General features: G+C 44.2%; 2 protein-coding genes across 11 annotated transcripts in view; one reads left to right on the forward strand and one right to left on the reverse strand.

Moving 5' to 3' along the window:
• Positions 1 to 1,370, forward strand: part of M6PR (mannose-6-phosphate receptor (cation dependent)) — a 12,515-nt gene extending 11,145 nt beyond the window's left edge. For 4 of the 6 annotated variants that reach the window (XM_015564065.1, XM_006763960.2, XM_015564063.1 and 1 more), the window contains 2 exons: positions 1 to 118; positions 1,100 to 1,370. In XM_015564065.1, the coding sequence (XP_015419551.1) occupies positions 1 to 118; positions 1,100 to 1,125 (144 nt within the window). In that variant the 3' untranslated portion in view covers positions 1,126 to 1,370. The other 2 variants (XM_015564064.1, XM_006763958.2) reach the window with 2 other exon arrangements.
• Positions 1,240 to 9,741, reverse strand: part of PHC1 (polyhomeotic homolog 1) — a 20,169-nt gene continuing 11,667 nt past the window's right edge. For 3 of the 5 annotated variants that reach the window (XM_006763961.2, XM_006763964.2, XM_006763965.2), the window contains 8 exons: positions 7,818 to 8,602; positions 6,925 to 7,072; positions 6,249 to 6,460; positions 5,333 to 5,447; positions 4,245 to 4,353; positions 3,883 to 4,033; positions 3,249 to 3,480; positions 1,505 to 2,486 (listed from right to left, as the gene is read on the reverse strand). In XM_006763961.2, the coding sequence (XP_006764024.1) occupies positions 2,332 to 2,486; positions 3,249 to 3,480; positions 3,883 to 4,033; positions 4,245 to 4,353; positions 5,333 to 5,447; positions 6,249 to 6,460; positions 6,925 to 7,072; positions 7,818 to 8,602 (1,907 nt within the window). In that variant the 3' untranslated portion in view covers positions 1,505 to 2,331. Of the gene's footprint in view, positions 2,487 to 3,248; positions 3,481 to 3,882; positions 4,034 to 4,244; positions 4,354 to 5,332; positions 5,448 to 6,248; positions 6,461 to 6,924; positions 7,073 to 7,817; positions 8,603 to 9,741 lie in introns of all 5 variants that reach the window. The other 2 variants (XM_006763962.2, XM_006763963.2) reach the window with 1 other exon arrangement.

Consider the following 9,741-nt stretch of genomic DNA (forward strand, 5'->3'; position numbering starts at 1 on the left):
ATGGTTGTGACTTTGTGTGCCGTTCTAAACCCCGAAATGTGCCTGCTACATATCGTGGTGTGGGGGATGATCAGCTGGGGGAGGATTCAGAAGAAAGGGATGATCATTTACTACCAATGTGAATGCACTTTATACGCCCGGCTTCTTCAGTCCCCCAAACCAAAGCATACTCAGCCAGATTTCTTAAGCAGTCTATTGCAGCCTCTCATCTCACCCTAAATGTTGCTCTTGCTTTCAGTTTGCTTTTGGTTTACATCCTTTTCTCACTATAGAAATGCTTTCCCTTTGTTCCCTATTTTTGTTTTTCCCTCTAGAGAGGTACTATAAGGCCTGTGACAAAAGGCACTATGTCTTGGTATAGGAAGGTACATGTAGGACTAGTTATGAGCAAAAGCATGTGGCAGATTTGCTGGCCTTTTCAAACACATTTTCACAAGTTTTTGAGACACTGGAATTCTTTTGAAAAAAGGAAAGAAACATTATTTATACACGGTTTGATTGCTTTCATGCTCATAGTCTCCATGAGAATTCGCATGTAAGTTCCTGCTGCTTGAAACTACTTTGCAGTCAATACTTGGTCGTAGTCCAAGTAGTCATTTGGTCTGAACCTGGGGACGTAGTAGACCTGCTTCTCCCACCTGTGGGGTTAGGATTGGAAAAGTGAAATTTCCCAGTTAGAGGAGTATAAGGTACCATCACATCATTCATTGGCATTTTAGTAACTTTGTAGCTGGAATTGGCCCTCGATTGTGGTCTTGCAGTTACTAGTCCACATGTAGCCAAAATGCCTAACCCGCAGGTCTGGTCATTAAATAAGGAAACTGAAAGTGATCTCTCCCACTTGCAGTAAAGGTTGGTAAAGCCTTTCTTACCAGTGTTTCTAAACAGGTAGCACTTTCTTCACAGGCTTGTCATTTTGACTTTATTTTTTCAATCTTCTGGAAAGGGAATGGAGGTAGAAGCAGGACATCTAGGGCTCTGCATTCTCTGCTCTAGGCATGGGATTCTACTATGCCTGTCCCTGCTTCTGGCTCAGGGAAGTATCTTCTTGCCCACATTTCTGTGGGGAGTTTTTAATGCTCTCCACCTTTCTATTTAGGCCATGTGCCCAGAAACCTGGCCTGATCTTTATTTAATAGTGAACCTGTGCCATTGAAGAGTAACCTGGCTCCATGGGGCACCAGAGGATGGAATTAACAGGCAGGGGCCTTTTACAGCCTTAGAGGAGAAAATGATATTATTTCATCCTTGGACTTTTAAATACTGTTGGAATGACTTTTTTCTTTATAAACAAGGGAAAATAATGTTACAGAAAACATCTTTTTGTTATTTGTTCGCACCCCTCCCCACACTCTAGTGTTTTAAAAATGGGAAGAAAAAAACCTAACATTTTTGTACAAAAACACTTGATTAAAAACAAAAACAAAAAAAACATATTGGCCTAGTCATTTGTGTGAAAGAAGGTAGAGACTAAAGACACTGGATTAGAGTAAGAGACAACTGAGACCAATTTTTATCCTTTTACTGAAGAGGAAAAAAATATTGAATATTTTTGTTGTATAAGGAATAGCGCCTAAGGCAGGCATTTATCTCCTGACCTCAGCTCCACACACTCCTGTTTTATAAAGCTATTGGACACAGCAGAGTTGGAACTAAAAAGGTAGAAGACGTCAGATAAATTGGAAGGGAGTAGGGAGGATACAGGAAGAATGACAACAGCCACATGTGTGCCAAACACTTAGTCCCTGCAGCAAATCAGAGTGATGCCAGCCAAGTGCCCACACTAGCTGGTGAGCCTGCCATGGATGGAGGAGAAAATGTTCAATAGCAAGGGAGGGGATGATGACAAAGAAAACTGGGCCATAGCTACAGTCCGACAATCCAGAGGGAGTATTGGATTTTACCGCTTGTGTCAAGCTAGAACCCTCCTCCTCCCATTGGGGAGGTACACCTACCTTCCACTCATTTCCTTGCCTTGCCATACTTCTTGGAGAACTAAGTCCCTGGCTACCCCACTCCAGAAAAAGGCTGAGCAGTACTAGTTCTCTATAGAGTTCATTTTTATAAAGATTGGATTAGGGTAGGTGAAAATGGTAAGAACTGTAAAGATTTTAGAAAATAAAGTAGAACCCAGAGAAAATGTCCAAGCTCCACCATGTAGCACCAGCAACCAATTCTTGCACATTCTTTCCCTGTCTTAGAAATCCCCTCCACAGATTTATGTAATTGGAAAAGTTATTTATTCCCTGTAAAGTCTGCGAGCACCAGGCAGGTTATAGCCTGGACAGTGGGGAGTGTCTGCCTTAGGCTGCTTTGTGCAAGAAGGCCACCTTAGGTCTCCTTGAGGACGTTGATCTTGGCGCAGATCTTGAGGGCTGGGCCCAGCTTGATGTTCATGGCACTCATAAGATGTTCCTCTTTAAGTAATAAAAGGGCCTGTCCATCAATCTCCTGGGAACGAAACTCCTCTGCAATCTCTTGACAGCCTAGAAGAAAATGGGAATATGTATGAGAAAGTGTAAGGTAGCACCACATAGGAGGGGGAAACTCGATGAAAAACATGCAAACGTAGCAATGGTTAATCCCAAAGTACGTGTCCTAAATTCAGTAATATGAAGATTTGAGATGGCAAGCTTTGGAAGAAAAGGAAATCAATCGGCAACTGGCTATTTAAAAGAAAGCCAAGATCATGGAGGAACTAAGTTCCAACCAGAGAAATAACCTCATTCAAATAGCCTTAGGAGGGGGAAAGGGTGGGGACAAAAATAAATGTTTTCTTTTTACACTGGCAAGAAAAGTTCAAATGAGCCTTTGTGACACTTGTTTAAGAGCACAGAACTCAGACAAATAGCAAGAAGGGCAGGGTGATTTCTGGAAAAAACCATCCCTTTGTCAAGAACAGCTCATAAACATTCATTCTAATCCCCCTCTCCACTGAAAAAGTATATCCATAGTAGGTGTCACAATCACATAAAAATGTGCTTTATCCAAAAATTAATGGTAAGAAAGCTGAATCATAGGAGATGAAATACATTGAAATTGCTGACATAACAGAGGATGACAATCCAGATGGAATTAGTAGACGAGCCTGTAGGCAAGTAACTTGAATAATTATCAAAAAAAGTACAGCCTTCAAGCCTCTACTGCTTAAAAGTCAGTTATGTTCCCTGTTCTCAAGGCCTGTGTGAAGAACTCAGGAAAACTAAGTATATATGTGACCTGAGTTCTTTTGGATAGGCCCTCAGTACCTTGTAGAGAAGCGATAAACTCATACACCTCCTCTACACTCCAACGGCTGGGATTGCTGGACAGGAACACAGGGTTGATGCCGTGTAATTCTGGGGTAGGTGGAGCTGTATTGGGGTTCCCCAGGTCTCGATCTCCATGCCCCACTCTCACTGATAAAGGCCCAGGAGATGTTGGAGAGAGTGCTTCATCATAACTGGAATTATCTGAACCCCGGCTAGAGTCCTCTTGACCCTATAAAGAAAACCGAAAAACAGTGAGGTCATGAATAAGTTTCCTCTGCCCTCCCCAACCCCCATGGGTTTGGGTTCCTATCGGGCATGGAGGAAAACTGAATCTCACCACAAGTGAGGTAATTTGTACTTCATTTGCAAATGCCCAGTCAGTCACCTGTCTACTCTCAAGTGCCTTTCAAGTATAAACTATCAACTCTTGATTCTCCCCTTCTACCAATGATCTAGATTTTCCCTACTCAAACGTAATGTAAGGATTAATGGATGTATAAACCAGTAATCAGAGGAGAGAAAAAAAACTCAGGATCTTGGAATCTGGAGTAAGGCAATCAATGCAAAACCCGAGTTCTGATCTCACACTATTTAGGCCCATTTTAACGGTGGCACTGGGACAGCAGCTCACCCGGTGTCGCTTGCCCTGGATCTTGGCACGGGCGATGTCAGAGGAGCTGCGGCGGGGTCCACGCCGACGAACACGAGCATAATTGGCTTCTTGAAACTCTTTCATTTTTTTCCTCTTCAGCCGAAACTGGTGGCTACAGCTCACATTATACCTACAGATCAGGCACATGTAGGAGATCAAAGGTGCTACAGAAACTACCTTGTTACCCTAAGCTTGTGTACTGGTATTTTAAGAGCTGGTTTGGGGAAGACTATGAAAACAAAGGAGACACTCAAGTATCAGCTGTGAGAGTGATGATCCTAGGGAAGGGCTATAACACTGATGAAAAAACCACTGCTGAAAGTGAGGGGGGTGCCCAGTACCTCTTGGCACAGGTCATGGAGCAGAATCTCTTGGAGCCTCGAAACTGGTCTGCAGGGGCGTACTTCCCACAGTACTCGCACTTCAGGAGATTCGCCTTCTTATCTGGCTCTGAAAAACAAGGCCTCACTCAAAAGCTGCAGGGGTTTCTGCTGCTGCTCAAACCGTCAGTAGGCTCAGAACTGGACGCTAATTACTCAGAATTTGCCCCCAAAGACCTACACCACCCTAAAACATAAAGTTCAAATTCGAGAATTCCAAAGGCACGTTCATTTTAGTCTTCCTATCCTTAAGCTAGACTGTTTCTATTTTGATTACAAATTTTATCCCAATCACACCCTCAGATTTCAGCCAAGACTGCATTTCTGAACAGGAGAGAGGAACTAATTACTAATGCCTAGAAAGATATCCCTCCCCGACAAAGTTCCCAAAAGCAGAAAGGAAATGTAAATACGAGTCTTTAAATATAGATTATAAAACCTAAAGAGAACTGGAGATTTAGAAATATCTTATTTTATTTAGATTATCTTTTGAAAAATATACCCTTATAGTAAACTAGAGGTCCGGTGCACAAAATTCGTGCACTCAGAGGATGGGGGGCTCCCTCAGCCTGGCCTGCACCCTCTCACAGTCTGGGAGCCCTCAGGGAATGTCCAACTACCACGGAGGTGGGAGAAGCTCCCACTACCACCGCTGTGCTCACCAGCTATGAGCCCAGCTTCTGGCTGAGCGGTGCTCCCTCTGTTGAGTGCATTGACCACCAGGGGGCAGCTCCTGCATTTAGCATGTGCCCCCTGGTGGTCAGTGCACATCATAGCAAGCGGTCATTCCACCATTTGGTCAATTTGCATATTAGCCTTTTATTATATAAGATAATTTAACAGCTTACTTTAGCCTGATAAAAATCTCCCTAATCCTGTGGAATTCCTTTTGTGTGATTCTACATATTCTAGTATGTGATATAGTTTCTGTGTCTGGATGGACATTATATAAGTCCCACTTTAAACTGATGATTACTATTTTATACTGAGTCTTCAAACACACCTGCATGAGCCTCCTTCCCCAGACGGGTCTCTAAGTAAATACTTACCAGCAGATGGGCTGTCCCCTCCCAAGGGGCCACATGACTGGTTCTCATTCAGCCCTGTCAGGAGGCCAGTCTGTAAAGGCTTCTCAGACTCTTTCAGTAACTGAGAACAACCCACCTGTCCCAGAAGAAGGTCACAGTTAAGTTAGCCTAATTCCTTTCTGCTTCTCCATAGCTTTCCCAGCGTTTCTCACCATTAAGTCTTTGCCTGGATTTCTAAGCTAATGGTCAAGTCTGGTTCAGAGAGAATCATTTTCAATACGGGAATCAAGAGTCTCTAAGAGGCTTTTTTCAGACAAACACTGGAGAACAGAGTCTTACCCTGGCTCCCTGTTTTGTCCTTTTCCTTCCTAAGTTGAGGGAATGCACTAGGAGTCAAGACACCTATGTTCTAGTTTTGCAACTTGTGGTACTTAGAATAGTCCATTAACTTTCTACCACAATTTTCTTCATTATAAACCAAACCTAGTTTGTCTAACACAGGGGTCCTCAAACTACGGCCCGCGGGCCACATGCGGCCGGCCGAAAACATTTATCCGGCCCGCCGGGTGTTTTTGCCGCCGCTGCCTGTTGCTTAGCAGCCAACTAGTTTTTTTTTAAACTATGGTCCGGCCCTCCAATGGTCTAAGGGACAGTGAACTGGCCCCGTTTAAAAAGTTTAAGGATCCCTGGTCTAACAAAATATTACAGCTTTCAAGGTCACCTCCTGCCTTTTCTTCTCTTCTTCCCAAAACTTTCATTTTCTGATCCACATATTATTCTTTTTCCCTTCCTTTTACAACTCACCGAATGAACAGCAGAACTGAACCATTCTCTAGTAACTAACTAGTTCTGAGCCTTCTGATTTAGTGGCATTTGAAAAGGCAACAGTCAGTCCAAGTCCCCACCTGAAAGCCCCATCCTCCAGCCCTGCCCTCACCGGGAAAGGTTCTGCTCCTTCCTGGATGACAAAACCTTCAATGATGTGGGTGAGAATCTGGGGCTTCACAATGGCCTGTGGGGGCTTTGAGTCGCCCATCTGTCTGGACACCATGGCTAGTGTAGGCGGTGGTGCTGATGGGGCAGGAGCCAAGGATATTAGTTCACTGTTTGGGGTATTAGCATTCACATTGGTCACTGATTCAACTTTCTCTGGAAAATAAACACAATTAAGGAATAGATATGGGATAACGTAACTGACCCATCTATCAGCCAAGCCAGCCTAATCTTCCACAATAATAAATGTTCACCTTTTTTTTTTCAGAGAGAGGAAGGGAGGAGGAGAGAGGGATAGAAACATCAATGATGAAAATCATCAGTCAGCTGCCTTTTGCATGCCCCCTACTGGGGATCGAGCGGCAACATGGGCATGTGCCCTGACCAGGATTCGAACCGTGACTCCTGGTTCATGGGTCCACGCTCAACCACTGAGCCACACCATCCGGGCTGCATATTCACCTTTGCTCATTCACCCTGGGTTCTGTTTTTGTCAATCTATTCATTTGTCCACCAAGTGCAGACCCATACCCTACAGAACCAGACTTATCTGTTAGCTCACTCACTCAGAACGTTAATCTCTGTGTACTCCAACAGCACTGCAGAAGTCAGTCTCTCACCTCCAAAACTGCTCTTCTCCTCCATGACCTTTGGGCTCTCTGCTACCGGAGATGCCTTGGCAGAAAGCATTGAACCCAATGTGGAGACATCATCTCTTTCCTCCTCAGACTCAGCCTTGCGTTTCACACCCAATGTCTGGGGCTTGCCCTATAAGAAAAGAACAGGAAAGAAATCAAGAGTTATAAGTAAAGGAAGATAAGGAACCATAAATACTCCATATTTTCAGATAAAGTTTCCTTAGTTCCAGATTCCCCAATTTGTATATTTCTCAAGGTACATTAAAATTCCTGGTCATTCCCAAGAAGTGTAACTTCCACCTCAGGACAAAAGAAAATGCAACGTTATTAGTCCTGACATAGATCTTGAGACCCTGGATTCATTATGGCCCAACTAAGAACTGTTGTTTTCTAAAGATTATTTAGGTGGTTACAGCAATCTTGATCAAACCCAGTACAGATCCAAAAACCCAGAATGACTTCAGTAGCAGATTTAGGAGTATGAAGTTCAGGTATTATATACATTAACATCGCTCTCTCTTACAAAAAGAATACTAGTATCTTAAGTTTCCATTAATCTCTCACAAAGGAACAAATAAATACCTTCTAAACTCTTCACTCCCCTACTATGTGAAGCTCTAATTCTACTCAGCCACAGGTCCACTCTTAAGAGTGACAGTGGCCCTGCTGGCTGGGTTGCTCAGTAGGTTAGAGTGTCAACCTGACAAGCCAAGGTTGTGGGTTCAATCCCCGGTCAGGGCAAATAGAAGAATCAACCAATGAATGCATAAATAAGTGTAGTAACATATCCCTATCTCTCTAAAGTCAATCAATCAATTTTTTTTAATTAAAAAAAGCGAGTGACAGCACCCTCAAAACCATCAGACGTCACTCACCGGCAGGTGCACAGACTGCATGTAGAAGGCAGCAGGGACCTGGGCTACAACAGGTGAGGAGGCGGTAGCCCCACCCTTTACTACATGTGCTGTCCCCTGCACAGGAGCAAGGGTCATCCCAGAGGTCAGTGTGGAAGGGCACTCCTGCAGTGCACCAGGAGCCTGGGATGATGGTGGCGAAGAGGCCAAATGGGCCTGACCAGGCTGCATTGTACCTGGCATCCCCCGGGAAGCAGGCACAGCAGCTGCCAGCTGTGCCAACCCCAAAGCCTGTGCCTGGGCTGTACCTGGCTGTCGGGTGCCCACAACTTGCACAGGGATATGGGGTGGTGGTTGCTGGGAAGCTGACATCTTAGCAGGTCCTAACTGAGGAGGCTTGATCGGTGCTATAGGTGGTTTGGATTGGAGAGGGATGGGTGGCTTGGGAGTTGGGTCAGGTGGGAGGGACAAGGGTGAAGATTGAAGCATGGGTTGAACAACCAGGGTTTGGGCTTGCTGCTGGGACTGGGAAGGTGGGACCTGCTGAGTAGGTGGGACCTGTGGTGGCTGAGGGGCAGAGAGGGTTGTGGCTTGCTGCTGCTGCTGCTGCTGCTGCTGTTGCTGCTGCTGCTGCTGCTGGGCCAACTGGAGGTGTGTGGCTGTGTGGAGTAGCTGCGATTGACGGTGCTGGAACTGTTGCTGGTGGTGGATGGCAATCTGCTGCTGGATCACCACTTGTTTCTGCTGGAGGTGGATCTGTTGCTGTTGCTGAATCAGGGAATGGGGCTGGATCTGTGTGTAGGTGGCTATAGGAACCATGCCCAGAATGGAACAAAAAGGAAGAAAAGCAGAAAATAATCATTATTATGGGAAGTAAAAATCGCCTTTCCAAACTGTACCCAGTTTTGGAATCACACAATGGATGGAAATCTAACCTAGGTCCTAAGAGATCACCTCATTCGTTCTCTTTCCTGAGTCAGACATTATCAGGTATTACTGTCTCTAATCTTAAAGATCTCAAGAGAAGAACTCCCTTGTTCAATCATTTAATGACCTCCAGTAGTAAATGTATCTAACTTTTATTTTCTTTACTATAGTTAAATCCTGTTACTCTGAACTCAGTCAAGTAAGTTGGCCCATCTTCTATGTGATTGGACTCTGAGTTCCTCAAGGCTGAGTCCATGTTTTATTCATTTTTACATCCCTCTAATCCAGCACATTAGAAACACTTAACAGCCACTGAAAGAATAAATGTCCTTGGAAGTAAATATACCAACACCTTCCCATGAATGTTAATTTTAAAGACTCATCAACTTAGGTCCCCACCATGAGAAGTCTCAGAGTCAGCAGCCAAAGGGTCTGACTTTACCCAGTTTCCACCACTGTAAATGAGTTGACAACCTCACTCCCCCCGTCATACGCCTACCAGATTGTCCAGAAAACATATTTGTTATGAAAGCACTCTAGAAACAGAATTGCTATAGTATGTAAATACTAAGTTATTAGCACTACAACTGATAATTAACTTTTGTAAATAAATTATCCATATGTAGCAACAACTAAAGTGCTAGAAACAAGGAAGGTAAAACTAAACATTACCAAGTAAAAAGAAAAACATTATCAAGTAAGGTATACATACCTAACTATATCTAACCAGAGTCTGAAAGCAAGTATAAACTATTTGGGTTGTTATATTATTTATTCTTCTTCATCCTTATCATTGACACAGATGATCACAAGATTACTGTGTGTATTGCCGAAACCGGTTTGGCACAGTGGATAGAGCGTCGGCCTGCGGACTGAAAGGTCCCGGGTTCGATTCCGGTCAGGGGCGTGTACCTGGGTTGCGGGCACATCCCCAGTGGGAGATGTGCAGGAGGCAGCTGATCGATGTTTCTCTCTCATCGATGTTTCTAGCTCTCTATCTCTCTCCCTTCCTCTCTGT

Source organism: Myotis davidii, unplaced genomic scaffold (genome assembly GCF_000327345.1).
Source record: "Myotis davidii unplaced genomic scaffold, ASM32734v1 scaffold801, whole genome shotgun sequence".
NCBI classification, from domain to species: Eukaryota; Metazoa; Chordata; class Mammalia; order Chiroptera; family Vespertilionidae; genus Myotis; species Myotis davidii.